This window comes from Pelobates fuscus, chromosome 10 (assembly GCF_036172605.1).
Source record: "Pelobates fuscus isolate aPelFus1 chromosome 10, aPelFus1.pri, whole genome shotgun sequence".
Classification (NCBI taxonomy): domain Eukaryota; kingdom Metazoa; phylum Chordata; class Amphibia; order Anura; family Pelobatidae; genus Pelobates; species Pelobates fuscus.
The window spans coordinates 138,225,932-138,245,466 of record NC_086326.1 but is presented as its reverse complement, the minus strand read 5'-3'; the positions used below and the strand labels follow the sequence as shown (position 1 = coordinate 138,245,466).

Here is a 19,535-nt window from a genome sequence, read left to right as displayed (position 1 = left end):
TGTCCAATGTATATTAACGTTTTTCTCAGGTTTCACACACTATATCTACATCTAGAATTAACAAGAATCAATTCTATACGTGGAAAATTTGGAGAATCAAAATGGGTTGTTTGAATGTGCCCACCCCCCTACAATGGGCTATTATATTAATGCAGTGAGGTGATTAATGGGACACTATCAGAACCAAGACCACTTCATATCATTGTAGTGATCGGGGTGCACTGACCCTGTCCCTTTAACCCTGCAACTGCTATGTTTACATTGCAGTGTTAAGACTGCCTGTGGTCACTGTCTACCAGACAGTCAATAGAGGCGCTTCCTGACCTTTCACGGAGTTTGACTCCATGAAACAATGCTGGACATGCTCACACTTTGTATGAGGACGTCCAGCATCTTCAAATCCCCATAGGAAACCTTTGAGTCAATACTTTCTTATGGGGGAGGTCTAAAGCATGTGCAGCGCTTGCCCCATTGCCGACGTCGAATAATGCGCAGCCAGCACTGAGGGACCTCGCGCTGGTAAGTGAAGTGTTTAAAGGGATTTTTGATCACCAGATGGGGGTTAGACAATTAACTGAGGTCTAGGATCACAAAAGAGCAAAAAAGAGAGATGGTCAAGAAAAGAAATAAGTCAAGGTCAAGGAAAGATTGTCACAATATGAGCTTCTATTACAAAAATCAGACACCCTATATACTTATAAGAACACAATCTATGGCAAAAACCATGTAACACAATGCACTCAATGAGCAGTGAGGTTATGAAGTCATAGGAAGAAGCTTGTAGGATAGCATCATAATTGTGATGTCAGAATGTGCACAGCATATTGCACAAGGAGGCATTCTGGATCCACTTAATGTAAAAAAGGAATTAGTCAGGTTGGAATTCCAGAATGTGGAATATAGGCAAAGTAACCTTAGATAGCATATAACAGAAATGACACAATAAATGTTCATGAGTAGTTATTAGTGCGGCCAGGCTTAATTAGTAACAATATGGAGCAGAAAAAGAATAATAGAATCACAATTTAAAACGAGCCTAGGACTGGAAAGCAATCCCAGAGTACAGCGTGGGCAGGTAATCATAACAAACTGGAACTCCCAAATGGAAAATATTAAAAAGGCCCATGAAGTTTGCTGATACAAACGCCTGACTTTATTTCATAGCATTAAGACACATCCTCCCAGTAATCTTCACATCTTCCGCCTTTAGTCCATTGGGCTAGAGGCTTGGAACTGAGGGAAGGATAAGAGACCCCTCTATTAATTAATAGAGACGGACAATTGTCCTTAATTACTCTGATTAACCCTTTCCAGAGAAGGGCTGCCAGAAAACAATATAAAACAAGAGAAGATCCCTTGGGACATTGAAAGGGTAAAAGAGAACAGAGTAACAAATCAGAACCTATAACACAGTTTTACTGACAAAACTATGCACAGGCCCAACCAGGGAGGGGGAGAGAGAGAGAGAGAGAAGAGAGAGAGAGAGAGAGAGAGAGAGAGAGAGAGAGAGAGAGAGAGAGAGAGAAAGAAAGAGAGAGAGAGAGAGAGAGAGAGAGAGAGAGAGAGAGAGAGAGAAAGAAAGAGAGAGAGAGAGAGAGAGAGAGAGAGAGAGAGGTTTATGTAACTGTGAGAATTTCATATTTAATATTTAAGTTGTGGATATGCACTTGTGATGCACCGGTGCACACACTCATCTAACTACAATGTTAGAACGAGCACTAAAAATGGACATAGGTGGCAAGTGTCTTGGCTTGGTCAAGCTAAAAAGTAACCTTACAATTGGGTACGATAAATAATTCTCTAAGGTGGAACCTGCAATTACAAAAAACTCCCTTCAATCTTTACCAACCCTCCAAAAAGATCCAGATCTGTCTCTGTTCCTCCCAACACCAGGACCTCCAGGACAACCAGGCCTTCGGGTTCAGTGCAGTAGTTGACATTCAGTTTCAATATATTAAACATAGTTTGCTGGCCCTCGAAGTGTGGTAGAGATTTCTATTTACCGGAACCTGACCCGTTTCCTTCCCATTGTTGTGACTAACAAGGGTAGCTGTTATTTGTGTTTGTATTCTTGTTTGTGTCTTCAACCAGTTATCAGTTTATTGAAATGAAAAACCTACTGTACAAAAGGACATTATCTTGCCTGCTCGTAATGCTAAAACATGAACAATATTAGAACCATTTTTGGAAAGCTAAGATGCTAGAAAAAGCTAAAACGTGGTGAGTAATTGTGAAGGAAAACTCATCACAAACGTCTACATCTTTGACAATGCACGAGGTGCTCTATACGTCTTTGATATGGGAAGCAAAACACATTAAATGAACTGTGACACATAAACAATACATTTCCTCAATCACCTTCAAGCAAAGCTCTGTAGCCTTTTCTCCTTTTGTAAAGACCTTTCCATATAATGTATAAATAGGCATTTTGGCTTACTGGAAAGATAAATAAAGGCTGTAAGCTGGGTCTTTTTATCGTATCTGGAGCATGAATTACACAAGAATAACTGTACTTGTTACAGTCGCATTATATCGGGTTTGTCCTTGACTTTAGCAAATGGTTATTCATTAATCTACTTGCATTTTAAAACGAGTTGGATTGTGCATTTAGAAGGCGTTCTTTGTCATTATATAACCAGAATCAGGTTTCAAAATGCATGTCATGGAGGAATTTATGTACTCAGTTACAGAAGTTGTAGCAACATCAAAAGTATTTTTTCTTAACTAATAAATCTGAGTACATCGGCCTGTTCCATTTTGAATTATAATTGTAGAAAATAATCCAGGCACTGCAAATTGTTCCAAACCATAGGCAATGTCTTATTGGACCCAAGAACCACACAACGTTTCGACCCCTTAGGGCCTTTGTCAAGCTTGGGGTCGAAACGTTGTGTGGTTCTTGGGTCCAATAAAAAATTGCCTATCGTTTGGAACAATTTGGAGTGCCTGGATTATTTTCTACAATTATACTTCATATATGGTCTCTTTGGTACTGGGACTGATCCAGCAGCACCCTGAGAGTCCAAAGCGCAGGGTTGAGTGCAGTTCCACCATCTATATATCAATGTTCCATTTTGAACGTGAAGTGGCGTTAGAAGATTTGCAACTTTTCAGCCAATGTATTTGCAGATCACTTAAGCAGGTTTAATGCTGCCATGATACTAATTGATATTTCAGTAAGCAAAGTAATGATAATATATTGGTTCCTTCTAAATTACAGAGGGATACAAGGCATAATTGATATATGTGGATAGCTGGACCGTTTTGCCTTAAGATCACATATTAACTCAGTCCAACTGGCATCCCATTCCTCTAAAATGTTGGAAACGCAAACACCCCTCCCCATGCTTTCCTTTAGAAGTAAATGATAATTATAAATACTTTATATGATTGTGGTGGGTATAGGAGAGGACTTGTGATAGGAATTAGGAAGGACATAGACAAAGTAAGGAGAGGTCAAGGGGTTCAAATATAGAATTGATCGACAAATATGCAGTGCTCATCAGTTGCAATTATACAATACAGCACAAAAAAGAATTGCTAATAAATTCAAAGGTTTGTGGTGATGGTGTATAAGATTAGCATTCTGTTGTACCTAAATATATGTACAACATATACATATTATATACATTAGGATAGTTCTGCATCTTGGTTCATACCCTTCACCTTAACACGAATGCCATTCCTGTTCTGGAAGAAGACGGGCAATTCTTGTACCCATTTCCACACATATGGTTATGTTTGAGAGGAAAGTAGGGTTATTTGTATTTTGGTAGGGCCAACAGAGGGGGAATGGAGAGGATGTCTTAAAAAGCTATAACGTGGGGGTATTTGAATGTGCTAACATGACTATTACATTACATATACTGCTACGATCAGCAATTAACACTGCTTTTCATAGAATTAATATGATTATCCCATTATGAAATTTTATTAGAATTAAAAACTGTATTAATGGCTGATTCACTCTAAAGAACACATCAATCGAAAATCGCACAAATTCGAAATGCAAATAGGAATATTAAAACAGATTATCATATATGAAATAGACTGTAAATATGATATTACTGTAACAGGAAACGGATGTCCGATGCATGCCTGTCATTTCAATTAACTGACAATAATTTCAGGTAATATCCATTGGGATATTTTATTTCTAGAAACACAGAAGAGGTATCTGGGACTGGGCATATGTCAATCAGTTTGAATTGTTATGTATTGTAAACATGAAATGGGACTTCCATAAGGCATAGTCCAAAAAAGGATGGAAAGAGGGTAACTACGTCCGTGTCTGGACACCACTGGTAAATCATTTGTGTAGTATATACAGAGCTAAGAGTCTAGTCATTTAGAACTTGATTAATGGGACTCTGTTCACAAAATATATGGTACATTTATAAAACTGTAGGCAGAGGTTCACACGTAATCTACATGGCCCAATCATTTGGTGTGGTCAAATTAATTCACACAAAATAAAAAAACTGTCTGAAAGATGTCCATAGGGCAGTTCAGCTCAGATGATTTTCTTCCATGTAAGTAATTTGGAAAAACTATTTCAGTGGGAAAAAAAGGACGTAAAAATTGTCCAGTCCGTGTGCTGCCAAATATATAATTATTATGAATATTATGCCGTAATCTGATAGGTGTATTGTTACCAACAGAGATAAAAAAGGAGGATACTTAGAAAAAAAAATAAATAATAATAATATATATATATATATATATATATATATATAAATAGTATATATATAAAATATAGATTTTTTTTTTTTTAAATCTCTCCTGTTTTTCCCTCTTTTGGTCACTGCTCACTTGATCTGTGAATATAATCAACATTTAGCTTCTGTACCCTAACCATCAATCATCTTTTTTGTGCAGTGAATTGAAAACACCACATACCTCTGTATCTACGAGTAAGGCAGTCATTTGATTAGCACAGTTCTGAGACAATGTCAGTCAGACATACATTAAGCCCTAGACTGACGATGACGTACATATAGAACATGATTGGTAAAGTGATTCTATATTCCCAACCATGTACAATGTATGTGAACATCTGATTGGCTGTTATGAAGTTTGGGTGTTGGGGCGAACCTTCTTAGCAGACGTACTGCATCATTATGCTTATTTTAGATTTCAGATAAACCGGTTAACTCACTGCTTAAATTACACAGAGTCAGCCTTCCACTGGCCACTTCCACCTGCTGGAGCATGAAGCTGTACAGCGACCTGGGCGAACCACAATGATTATTGAAAGATGATAACTATATGCTCCTTAATAACATAAGGCTGGGTATGAAAGGACTACCACTATGACGCTAAATAAGTAGTAATTCTGCTATGGTACACAGTACACATTTAGAATAAATTAGAAATTACAATCTTAACTGACTTTTAAAAGTGGTGCCCGAACTTGAAAACGCAGTAAAGAAAGCCTACATTTTATTCTTACATATTTATTTTCCTGTTGAGACTATTATGATATGTGCTCTGGGAGGTGTTCAAGGTTGAAGTAGAAATGCTTCTGTTGTGTCATGTCAGGTCAAAAACATCAAAGCAGCAGCAAAGCCAGCATCAACTTACTTTTGTAGGGTGAGACCGAGGTTGTAGCTGGCAGACTTAATTTTATTCTGAGCTTCCAAATGTGTCATTCCGTCTGTGCTTACTCCATCGATGGCTACCACTAAGTCTCCTTGGTTCACATTGGATTGTGCTGCTTTACTGCCCGGAGTGACCTGGTGACAAAATGCAAGAGGAATTACTAAGCCATATATATCTTTTACCTCTTTTCTACCCTGATAACTCGACAATATGCTCATGAGATAGACAATGAAAGATGGCCGGTGTTTGAGCAATTCCCTGGTTAATAGGAAACCTGCACACTCCAATACCCACATCTTCTCTGTTTTGGGCCGATGTGTTGGGTACTTCTTGGTTATTATATGGATGCTTTTATTTTACACTTACAAATTACAGTTCCTCTTACTGACACAAAATAATGTTATCATTGTTTGCCCAAATTATTTGCATGTGTGCTTTTGTTACATTTGAAGCAAGTTATGGAAACATGCCACCAGGTCAATGTAACCAAAAGGTATTCTTAGTTTACTGTTCAATCTTTCTTGAGATTTGAGCTTTTAAATTTGTGTAGTCTAGAACCAGGTAGTGTCCTAGAAATCGCAAGTTCTATACTGAATCAATAAGGTTTGCAGGCCTATCTCAGGATCAAGAAAATAAGCTTAAAACCGAAATGGGAGCACTGTATTAATGATGATGATACTATACAAACTCGAGGCAAGTACCCTTAAAGGGACACTATAGGCACCAAATCAACTTTAGGTTAGTGTAGTGGTTTTGCTGTATAGATAATGCCCCTGCTGTCTCACTGCCCACTTCTCTGCCATTTAAGAGTTTAAGCACGTTGTTTATATAGCCCTAGTCACACCTCCCCGCATGCAACTTGCACACTCTCCCTACACATTTTCTGGAAACAGAGATCCAATGTTTAAACTTCTTTTATTGCACATTCTGTTTAATTTAGAATTTCTGTTTATAGGCTCCTGGTCTCAGCACGAGCCTCCTTTGTGTGATTAAAGTTAAATTTACAGAGCAGCAAGTTAGCATCTCAACACTGCCCACTGCTCCCCAACCCCAAAATAAGGCAGATAACGTAAGTATAATGAATTTATTAACTGGACATTGCAGGCCTAAAAACAACTAAAAACTTCATATTCGACAAATGCATAAATATATCTGTGTATTTCTGTTCTGCTTGTCATGTATTGTATTTTAATCGGTGAGTACAGTGAGTGTATGCACAAACTTTAAAAGAAAATACAAATAAAATTTCACAAAACAAAATAAATAAAAACACTGTCCGTTTTAACAACGTATTGCAATATATCAGCTGTGTGCCTATCAGAAAAAGAGGGTAACTAAATATTTAAATCAACACTAACGTAAAAAACAAGGTTGAACTAAAAACAGAATTGTTTGTTGATTATTTATTATAAATTGAAAATATGACATATAATACTGAAACATTAAAAAAAAAACATTATACAACTGTGCATCTCCATTCCATAGCTTTATTGCAGGCCCTTTTGACCATATCATCTCTGTCTTCCACAGTCTGAGTTAAAAGAATCCCTGTTGGAAACCAGAAGAGTTCTCAGTTGCCCCTGCCCTATCCTTTACTTCCTTTGAAGTTCGCACTGTCCGCATATTTAAGCCCACTCCTTTAAGAATTGCCATCATCTATCGCCCCTCTTCCGAGGCTATTCATTGAACACTTTTCTTCCTGGCCACCCCCCTTTCTCTCCTCTAGAACTCCTTCCCTCATACTTGGGGAATTTAACATCCTAATCAACAAACTCAATTGCCCTGATGCCTTCCATCTGCTCTCTGTTCTCTGTAACCTCCTCCTTCGGCCTCACACAGTGGTCTACTTCAGCAACTCATACAGCACGAAACACTTTTGACCTAATTTTCACCAATCCCTGTACCACCTCTAATCTCTCCAATGTTCCTTTTCCTCTATCTGACCACCATCTGCTGACCTTTGACATCGGCATACGCCGTACCCAAATTTCACTACCCTCAACTCTCCAATCTCGCAGAAACCTCCACTGCCTTGATCTCCAACATTTTTCCACCAAACCCTCCTTTTACCCATCTCAAATCTCACCTGCCCTAACTCTGCAACCTTACTCTACAACTCCACTTTCTCCTCTCAACTAGACATCATGGCACCTCCTACATTTAAATGCAGCAAGCACTCCTAATTACCTCCTCCTAAAACACCAAGCTGACCCGATATCTCAAAAAATGCTCCAGAACTGCTGAACGCTGTTGGAGAAAGTCTCACTCTGCACCTGACCTTCTCCACTATAAATTTATGCTGCGCTCCTACACTCTGGCTCTTTCCTCTGCAAAAGTAAATTACGTCAACACCCTCATAAGCACACTCTCCCGCCAACCCAAATGCCTATTTCACACTGTTAATGCTCTCCTTCGCCCTGTTGCTCCCCCTCGTCCTACCACCCTGTACGCCTCAAACTTTGCAACTCACTTCATTGAGAAGATTTCTACAATCTGGGAAGAGATCACTAACCTCTCTCCCTCCCCTTCCAATACATCTTCCAATACATCATCCAACCCTACTCACTCCATTGTTCTCCATAGAACTCCATGTTCTATGCTCATTCGCACCTACTACAATGGAAGAGGTTTCTGCTCTGCTCCGGTCCTCCCGCCCCACCACCTGTTCCCTCGATCCTATTCCCTCATATCTCATCCGCACCCTGTCTTCCTCTCTTGCTCTTCCCCTCACTAAAATTTCAATCTCTCCCTTTCCTCCGGCACATTTCATTCACCCTTCAAGCATGCAAACATAACGCCAATTCTGAAAAAGCCCAACCTTGACTCCAACTCCCCATCCAACTACCGCCCTATATCGCTACAGCCGTTTGCCTCCAAGATCCTTGAGAGAGTTGTGTATGCGAGATTGACAGACTTTGAACCCAACTCTCTGCTTGACCCGTTTCAGTCTGGACTCCACACTCGTCACTCTGTTGAAACAGCTGTGATCAAAGTATTCTGAGATTCTGGAGCTTGCTTACAAGTCCCTACATAATGCTGCTCCAACCTACCTATCCTCCCTAATACACAAGTATGTCCCGTTGAGGCCTATGCGCTCTGCCGAAGACCTACGTCTATAATCTGCCCGTACTCCCACATCTGATGATCGCCTCCAAGACTTCTCCAGGGCTGCACCTTTTTTGAGGAACTCCCTTCCCTTCGCCGTTAGACTTTCACCTAGTCTCCACTCCTTCAAAAAATCTTTGAAAACACACTTCTTCAGAAAAACATATAATTGAAACTGTTAGCGGGTATTCATTCCCCCCCATGACTCCTCTCCTGCAACTGTCAAAAATATGTCAGTGAATACTTTTCTAGCAACCTATTTCATTACCCCTACTTATACCTTTTGAGTAACTCTACCCCACTTACTCTAGCATGTAAGCTCATTGATCAGTGCCCTCAACCCCTCTGTTCCTGTGTGTCCATTTGTCTGGTTACAATTACGTGTCTGTTAGTCCACGCATTGTAAAGCGCTACGGAATTTGCTGTCCCTTTTTTAATAATGAACAAATATTCACGTGTACATGAAAAAGACCATGAATTTTCACATGACACAATTGTCTGCAATATATAAAATATTGCCAGAAGTGAGCAACATAAATCAGCAAAATACCAGATAATAAGCAGTCAGCTTATCAGTCAGCTAGATAAAGTTCCTCGGTTGTCCTCCAAAAATAAAGGGAAATAGTGAGGGTATGCAGCTGTGTAAATGCAAGCAGGGTTAAAGAAAATGTTACAAGTGGTTAGAATAAAGGGGGTTGAATGTTAGAGAGGGGTTAATGTAAGTGTTAGAATACATAGGGTGTTTAATGTTATAGTCACCCAGAACATTTTAGCTCATATAATTGGTCTGGGTGAAGTGTACCTGTCCCACTTTTCTGCAATGTAAAACATTGTAGTTTTATAGAAACTGCATGAATTACATTGCATGACTAAGATTCTTCTAGTGGCTGTCAACAAGGCAGCCAATAGAGGTGCTTCCTGATTGCTAATGGACTTTTGGTTGCCTAATTAAAGCTGGGCATCCAGCGTTCGTAAAATCCCCATAGAAATGCATTGAGACAAAGCTTTTCTATGGGGAGGGTCTAATGCACATGCGGCACATTCGCACCCTCTCCCCCTCCCCCGTTGGAAGAGACTGAGTGCTGACCCAGTACAGAGGGACATCGGCGCACACATTGGGTAAGTTTTGTATTCCTTTAAGAAGATTAACAGCTTCAGAAGGATTATAATTGTGGTGCAAGGTTAGTTTAGTATTTGTGAGTTTACGGCTAGAGTTAGGTTAAATTCAGTATTGCGGTACATTAGGTGTTTAGTATATTTAGAGGAGTTAAACATAGGATTAATGGAAAATGGTTTATTTTCAGGTTAATGCTGGAGTTTTAAGGGTAAAATACTCAGCCTCCTATGTCTTCTGTAGGCCAGTCCTAAGATTATTAATAGAGATGCAGGAGCTGTTACATCACTCAGAGCTTCCCCGGCTCCTCTGACAAGGCATTTCCTGTGTGAGAGGTTACTAGTGGGCAGATGGGAAGTGATCCCTTCCACTTCCTGTCCAGCCTCACCCACAGACACTGGAGGAGCTGGGACAGTTTCACAGACTCTATAGCTGTTCCTGCAGATCTGCTTTTCAATTAATAATGATAATATAGGTGAGGACAGGCAGCAGATAATTTAACATAGATAAGTCCTGGATGCAAGTGTAGTGATGGGGAATTTTAATGCTATGGAGGATAAAGAGAACTCTTATACGTGTTCCAGAATTGTCCTAGGGTACACCCCTAGCTCTTATAAAGGGGATAGGAAATGCACGGCAATGTCAGAAACCCAGACTGTGATGCAGGTAGGGAGAACTGTGATTATTATTAAAGGCAGTCTGGAATAGAAATGTATATTTTTAAATTCTTGTTGATAGCCACGGCAGCCAACAATCTAGAACAAGGATTTGCAAAATGTGGCACAGATGTAACAAAATGACTGTTAAAGTCACAATCAAATAGAAAAACTAGGCATCAAAGGATAATAATGTTTATTTCTTAATTCCTGGCCAAGGAGCGATAAATCTGGGTTAAGTAGGTCTGGGTTAAGTTTTCACCTTCTAATGAATCTGCCATCATCTCTTCTATTTTGTGTGGGAAGCTAGATCCACCTTAAATAGTAATTAATGTATAAACAAAGCCCTGCCGCACAGAGAGGGAGAGCGAGAGAAAGAGATGATGAGTGTCTCAAATGTAGCCAGTTCACAAACACGTCTGATTGGATGCTCGATGTGCCCGAGACAATGGGGTATTTATATCTCATGTTTCTCACAGACCTCTGAAGACCATTGCTGCATAATTCAGGGGAACTTTCTATAAATGTTTATTCAGTGTTACAGACACACACGGAAGCCAATGTCTCCAAATTCCTTACTCTTCTTAACTTTATATATTCCAATATTTAACACGTTTTACAATATGGAAAACACATAACTAACAAAGTGAAGAGTGATCACATCCAGGCAACAAACTACATCTTTAACCAGGTTTCCATTTTTTAGTATTATATATGAAGCACGTTGGATCTTATCTCTTTGTATATAGAATATTATTTAGGGATTATGCCATGAATCAAACCACTGATTTTACTATATTTAAAGGACCACTATAGTGCCAGGAAAACATACTCGTTTTCCTGGCTCTATAGGGTCCTTGGGTCCCCCTCACCCTCTGGGTCCCCGTCCCCGTCCCCCCGCCGGGCTCTAGGGGGAGGAAGGGGTTAACCCCTTACCTTTTTTCCAGCGCCGGGCTCCCTCGGCACTGGGGACTCTCCTCCTCCTTTCCTGTCATCGGCTGAATGCGCATGCACGGCAAGAGCCGCGCGCGCATTCAGCCAGTCTCATAGGAAAGCATTCTCAATGCTTTCCTATGGACGCTGGCGTCTTCTCACTGTGAAAATCACAGTGAGAAGCGCGGAAGCGCCTCTAGCGGCTGTCAATGAGAGCCACTAGAGGCTGGATTAACCCATATGTAAACATAGCAGTTTCTCTGAAACTGCTATGTTTACAGCAGAAAGGGTTAATCATTAAGCTGAAGTTAATCATCCAGCAAAATGCTGGATGTATAGATTTTAATACAAGCTGGTGAGAGGGCCCCAAAAGCAGTCCTCTGGCTTTTCCCACGTGGAACATGTGGGGCACATGAAAAACAAGCACAATTTTTCATGTTTTTATCAGACTTAAACAATAGAATTTAAACATAGATTGAAAGTATAGTTAAGTTAGATCGTTGCAATAATCATGCTATAAGCCATCTAATTAGTGTAGTTACGTGTCATTAGTTATAGAGATATGCTATAGCTTCAGGAGTCGGAACATCACGATTGGTAACATTTTTTTGATGTTTAACAAAGGCGATACCACAGTATTTTTAATTTAACAAGGATAGCATAGCTTATTGATTATATTATTAAGTAAGCTTATGACCCGTTGAGGCGTTTTCCTAGAATTCAGTAGCAGATTGTATAAGATAAGTCTCTTTAACATGCATGCAGTAATGGTTAAACTCAAGCTAGGAATAAAACAAAAGTATGTGTGCTTCATTTTATAAGCCTGACATTTTTCTCCGCTGTGCTGAAGCCCTCTAAGGGTGATGTGAGGTCCCGCTGCGAGCCGGCTGTCTCTGTGCTTTGCGGCTTTTTCTGTGCTGGTGGTAGAGCGTTGTTCGTTCTGCTGTGAGTGGAGTGAGACTCTTTGTATGGGAGACCGGCTCCCCTGCGCGTCTGGGGAGTAGGCGTTCGCCTGTGTGTCTGAGGCGTGTTCCAGTGCGGTGCAGGTGCTGGTTTGCTGTGCCTCCTTCTCACCCTCCCGTTTCGGGCCTGCCCTGGAGCCAGAGTTGGAGTCCAAGATAGTGTCCCCGATGGTAAGTATCGTGCCATGGCACCTTGCTGGGGGTTTACCCTTGACTGTTGTAGGTAACAGGCTAGTTTGTACCTGTAAGCTGTTAGCGTTGTGAGTGCTGGGTTGTTGTTGCAGGCCATCTCATTGCCTTCGGCACGCATGGCGTCCGCCATCTTTGGTGAGATGCTTAGGCCGTTCTTCGTGGTAGCAACGCTGCTGGGTCTTGGTGATCCTGTGGTTGCCATGGCCACTGGGCAGGGACCGGGATAACGCCCCGGACCAGAGGGGGTGGGTAAGCGAGACACCGGTCGGAGCGGCCGTCTCTACCCGGCTCAAGCTCCGGAGCGCTTCAGGCCTTGTCGGGTTACTTTGGAATGCCAGGTATGGTCTTGAGTGGTATCCCCGTGAACCCCAGCTGCTGGAGGTTGATGTGGGCACCAGTATGGGTCAGTGGTTGCATTTGGCACCTAGTTGGCACCGATGTTCCGGCCCAGAAGCAGGAGCTCAGACGGAGCACGTCTGATCCTGTCGGCGGTCAGGCCCCGCCCCCCGTATAGATTTTTTTAAACAACATTTTAATTCTACAGGTTATCCACCATATTTTCAGGAACACCTAATTTTGTCATATTTTTTTAAAACGCATGAAGAGGGTTGCCCTGCAGTATGTATAGAGCATATTCTGCAGCATTCTTTATTATTAAATTACTTAAACTTTAAAGGACCACTCTACTGCCAGGAAAACATACTCGTTTTCCTGGCACGAGAGTGCCCTGAGGGTGCCCCCACCCTCAGGGACCCCCTCCCGCCCGGCTCTGGAAAGGGGAAAAGGGTTAAAACTTACCTTTTTCCAGCGCTGGGCGGGGGGATCTCTCCCTCCGATCCTCCTCCGTTCCGCCCCGTCGGCTGAATGCGCATGCGCGGCAAGAGCTGCTCGCATTCAGCTGGTCGCATAGGAAAGCATTTACAATGCTTTCCTATGGACGCTTGCGTGCTCTCACTGTGATTTTCACAGTGAGAATCACGCAAGCGCCTCTAGCGGCTATCAATGAGCCACTAGAGGCTTTGGGGGAAGGCTTAACCCATTTATAAACATAGCAGTTTCTCTGAAACTGCTATGTTTATATAAAAAAAATGGGTTAACCCTAGCTGGACCTGGCACCCAGACCACTTCATTAAGCTGAAGTGGTCTGGGTGCCTAGAGTGGTCCTTTAATATCTTCATCTTGTGAATTCTACATATGACAAGGCAACCCTATTCATGTATTCAACAATATGCATAAATGATATGTGTCCCTGAAAACATGGTGGATATGATAACCCTAGCTATGAACAGTATGGATACTTCTATAGTGCTCATCCCCCCTGCTTTCCATCCCAATAATAAGATATATTAAATGGCTTTATATTACAGAAAACCAATTATCTTCTCTACCCAACCATTTGTGCTAGGGCAGTTTTAATTCGCATGGCTTCTTTCGTCTGAGATTGAAGTTGAGTGCTTGAAGGAACACTTCAAACAATATAACCACTACAGGTAATTGTAGTGGTTATGGTGCTTGGCATGTTTGGGTGTTTGGAAACCATCTTCAAGAGGTTCCACATAACCAAAGGATTTCTGGCTCTCTAAGCCCATCCCCTCAGCATTCAGCATGGTGATGAGAGAGTTTTATTTCCTCATTGTTCATCCAAAATATTTGAATGAATAAGCAATTTTGGGCTCTCTAAATTTATGTTAACCATATTTAAAACTTTTTCAGAACCTCATGGGATGAACCCAGTTTATTAAAGGACCACTATAGTGCCAGGAAAACATCCTCGTTTTCCTGGCACTATAGTACCCTGAGGGTGCCCCCACCCTCAGGGACCCCCTCCCGTCGGGCTCTGGGGAGAGGAAGAGGTTAAACACTTACCTTTCTCCAGCGCTGGGCGGGGAGCTCTCCTCCTCCTCTCTGCCTCTTCTCCTCTTCTTCGGCTGAATGCGCATGCGCGGCAGGAGCTGCGCGCGCATTCAGCCAGTCTCATAGGAAAGCATTCGTAATGCTTTCCTATGGACACTTGCGTCTTCTCACTGTGATTTTCAAAGTGAGAAGCACGCAAACGCCTCTAGCGGCTGTCAAGAGACAGCCACTGGAGGCTGGATTAACCCTAACATAAACATAGCAGTTTCTCTAAAACTGCTATGTTTATAGAAAAATGGGTTAACCCTAGCTGGACCAGGCACCCAGACCACTTCATTAAGCTGAAGTGGTCTGGGTGCCTAGAGTGGTCCTTTAACGCTTTACTTCCCAAAACAGGATGTGATTTAGAGAGAGGGCCATAGGTCCCTCTCCTCTACCAAATGCCCCCTATAAAATGCATATGGTGTAGGCAGAGGTAGGTACCGCTCTGCCCTTGCTTGGCTTATTATTATTATTTGGCAATTACTGCCAGCACACGGTGGGATGTGTGAATAAGAATTCTCGGAGTCTTTCTGTTTTCTTTGCAAGCTATACATATAATTATCTACTTTAATGTAACAGAGATGATCAGGTGTGACATTTCCTGTTCTAACCTGTGTCATTGACTGGGTTAATCACAGAGGGGAGCAGAATGTTTTGGCAATGAGACTGTTTTAAACAGGGCTCAGTGCAGCTCAGGACACCTTTAATCTCTCACACAGTTAATGAAAAACTTCCATACTGGTTAGAGTTTGTCATAGGGAACAAGGTGACCGAAATATCTGGAGGTCGTATGGTTTCTATAAACTTTTCAGGACAAAAGTAATATGGTTTCCTTGGAGATACTAAATAAGGATGGGAGTGTCTGGTGATGAGCAACTAAAGGTGTGCCCAAAAAGAGTCATATCAGCCTGACGGTCACCAAAAATAGTTAGACCATGCATGCAGTGCTGATAAAGTGCTCTGCGTATGGTCCTAGTGCCGCATACAATTCACTACAGTGCAAGATCGTCGAATGACTGTGGAGGGACGTGCCCTGGTGTTCCTGGATGCAGGATGCTATTAAACCAAACTGGAACAGCATGATAGGACCCCAATATTGTCACAGTCCCGCTAATGTATGCACCATGCTGGGCCTTACTTTTAATACTCTGAATGAGTTATGTCTTTGCTGAAAAATAATAGTTAACCTCCTTTTGTACTAGAATAACAACAAATATAAACACCCTATGGTGTTAATACACTGAAAAAGGAGTTTACAAATAAAACGAGTTGTGGAGAGTTGCCTAACTGAGCTGCATATTTAGACTAAAAAGAAATATCTTCGATCTTACATCCAATTCAACTGAGTCAGAATCTTGGGAACTCAAGTGTCAACTTGCCAGAACTCACAGGTAACTCCAAAGTATGTTGAATGCAGACCAAATGCTTATCATTTTCAAAGTCATAAGTGAACACTCAACCCTGGGCTTCAATAATAATCTCCTTGTTTGCATACTATCTCTTGTCTGTGGTCATGTGCGGACAAATTGTCAAGTAGTAAAGGCACAAAGCTTTCACAGTAAAGGACAGAGCTACAAACAGGACTCTTATCAGACGCTAAATATGGCCGGCATGACTCTGTATCATTTCTGAATTGCAGCCAAAAAGAGTGTTCAACTTTTTGTTTCCCTAGAGGCTATCATCTAACACATTCTTCACAGGTCATGCATGATAAAGAAGTCTTCTAAATAGTCTCCTAAAGGACAAGCAGCTGATATCTTATTATCTACTGTGTTTTACCTCTACCATCCCTGCTTCCATCAAATTATCTAACAGAGAATGCCATTTCAAAGAAAAGGTGGAGATTCTGATTCTATCATGGAGGCCTACACAGCATGGGACATGCAAAGGGAGGTAGTCTTTAGCTCTGCCATATCTCATGTGGCAACAAAGACTTTCATCTTCCACATTTGCTTTTGTTTCATTATTTCACAAGTTGACCCATTTAGTATATTCTGGTTTAGGATATCAGTCGCAAACATTGCCAGATATTTATCTTATTAAAGAATACATACAAACATACATATTTCAGAATGATATTGTGGTAAAGGAACACAAAAGAGCTAGCATTAAAAACCTGTATTCCTAATGCTTTAGAGATCCTGTCCTTGGGTAGAATGGCCCCCCAATCCCCTGTTCATATACAAATAATACAAAAGAGGCTATTTACTTACCCTTTTCTATTGCCAAGGCTCCCTTTCTTCCTCCCGTGGTATCATGGAGGAGGCATGGTCTCCTCTGGAGTCGGTCCAACCTAATGTTCCTCATAGAGAAGAACTGGAGACCCGATGGGCAAGTGCATCTAATTTCTCCACAGGGAAAGTAGGGAATAAAAGCTTTCTTATTGGGGCTGCAATCACGTCACTGAGTTTTACTCAGTTACTGCGGCAGGATGTGCCCCTAGTGGCTGTCAGTATAACAGCCACTACAGGTGGATATAATCCTGTAATGTAAACATTGCAGTTTCTCCAAAACACCTCCGTTAGGTCGTCATGTCATTTCAATGGGTCCCCAATGGTCGGAAAACGGACATCAGGGCAGGGAGGGCTCACCACATTGAAGGAAGGAGGGAACATCAATACTTCCCCTTACAGACTCTGCCTACAAAGGGAAGCTCAATACATCCGCTGCCTGCGTGCTGTGCGCACTGACATTAGATGTATTTTATGCATTTTCAGAATTGACATTAGGTACGGCCAAAGTCACATTTGCCGGCGTTATAACAAGCCAGATTTCTCTGTAAGTGCAGCGTTTCAAGCAGGAATGCTGAACACATACATTCCTACCATCGTGAATGTCCCCTGTGAATTATTCATTAGGACTATGATCTTTTTTGTGGGTGTTGCGCTTACCTTTCAGAGTTTGACCTGGAAAAGGGGTGTCCAAAAGGCAGATTTCCTGCTGTGGCAGAAATAGAATTACAAGGGAGCTTTTCCTTAAGGCAGGCAGAGCATCATGGGAGCTGAAGTTCTACAACAGCTGGAGATTTACCTATTAGCCACCTATGATCTAGACAGAGGTAGTCAACCAACAGCACTCCAGATTTAGTCCACAACATTTGGTGTGACGATGGTTGAATACCCGTAAGCAAGACAGTGTCACATATTTTGAAAATGCTAATTAATTTATTGAAACATCATCCCAAATTAATGAGTTCTCACGAGCTGTAAGAGAACTACTACTTGTATACACTGGAAAAAATGGATGACTGTTGAGAAGTTCTTGTGTGACAAAGAACCTCCGAAAAATGCACTGTGTCTTTAGAATAAATCTCACTAGCTTTCTGAACTTGGAAAAGTTCTCCTGACCTTCAGAGCTATTCTAAAAACAGAGTTTGACTGTCATCGAATCCAACTGAGATTTCACATAACACAGGAATCACAGCTCTGTCTGTACTGGAATTCCAGAAGGTATTCATACATAGAACATGTCCTCTCAGCCTTAAAGGTGCCCTAGTCCAACTCTCCTGCTGCCTTCTCTTTAATACCATAATCAGTGGGTAACATAACCCTGTAACATAAAGAAATACCGGAGTTGTGGAGTTTAGAATTTTATAAAATGTGTGTATATTTCCATAAGAGGCATTAAAGCAACGTTACAGCATGCCAAGCAATATATCAGGCTATATGACTAAAGAGGTGTCTGTGTCTACAGATATATCCATATATTCCCTTTAGGAACAAGGAGGGAAGGATGGGCCCCTAGGTTATGGAGTCCATGTTTGTTAAGACAGCAAACATTCTTTGTTGGCTCTGAATTTCAATACAGTATATTTGAAAAGAAACAGTAATTATGAGGATATAGTACAGACTGTCAACGTTAATCTGAAGATATTTACATTTATAAACTCAAACTTTGTTCCGTAAATACAGTCTTTCCACTGACAGAGAAGCCATTGGACAAATGGGCACTTGGCTGTTTTTTTGAGAGCTTTGTGTCATTGTATCATTAGTTAAAGTACAACAGAGCCAATAACAAGTCTAGTTCTAATTCTAGTCGTGACATTTGCACTTGGAGCCTATTGTTGTTTCACTCAACATGAGAAGCAAGGAAGTGCCAACACCAATTAATCTGGCTGTCAAGATGCTGAAAAATCTGAATAACTAGATCAGAGACATTTACATACCTCCCAACCATGGGGGCATGAATTTGAAAAGGGAGGAGGTGAGGCTGGAATGGGTTCATATGCAAAACATAATGTGCATCGAAAATGATACAGATGTCCTTAGTAGGGGTGTCTGAGTGTTTTTGATACAGAAGTAGGACACCAGTGGGAAAAACAAACTTTTGGACAGATCTCCCAAATCAGGACTTTAGATCCTGATCCGTGATGCGTTGGGGGCTGCAGAGGAGCTTTGCGGAGCCACCCGGAACGTTAGCGCTGGCTCTGCTATCAGCAGAATCATTGCAAACTAAATCCATTTGCAATGATTGTAATCGTGTATTCACGATTAAGGTGTATGGCTGCAGACCCCGGCAATCCTGTATACAGAGAGTGGTTAAGTGTTGTATCGAAAGATGAGACAATAATTAGCATATATTAAATTGATGGAAAAGGAAAGAGACACAAAAGAACTTTGCATGATTCATAGCCCATCACCTCACATGTTAAGTATGGTAATGTAGCAGTGTAGCGATTGGCAACCTTCGGCACTTCAAATGTTGTGGACTACATTTCCCATAATTCTCTATACTACTACTTCTAAATGTCCCATAATTCAGCCATAATGCTGGCAAAGCATCAAGGGAAATATAGTTTACAACATCTGGAGTGAAGAAGGTTGCCTACCCCATCGAGTGTCATGGTTGAGCATATGTGGCTGCCACCAGAACGAACCCGCTTGTCTTCTATTCCACGTCAAATTGCAGCATGACAACAATAATCCCAAATGTATCATAAAATTAGCCAACAGTTTCTTAGAATCCAAAAGGTGAATGTCGAATACACTGAAAAATCCATTAAAGGTACCCTGGGTGAAGGAACTGGCACAGATCTCCATGCACTGTTCAATGTCATGCCTGTACTTGCGTGGTCCA

At 41.3% G+C, this 19,535-nt stretch overlaps 1 protein-coding gene across 2 annotated transcripts in view; it reads right to left on the bottom strand.

The window, feature by feature from the left end:
* Positions 1-19,535, bottom strand: part of LDB3 (LIM domain binding 3) — a 122,697-nt gene that overhangs the window by 48,149 nt on the left and 55,013 nt on the right. For both annotated transcript variants that reach the window (XM_063433610.1, XM_063433611.1), the window contains exon 3: positions 5,584-5,735. In XM_063433610.1, coding sequence (XP_063289680.1) covers positions 5,584-5,735 — 152 coding nt within the window. The remainder of the gene's footprint in view (positions 1-5,583; positions 5,736-19,535) is intronic.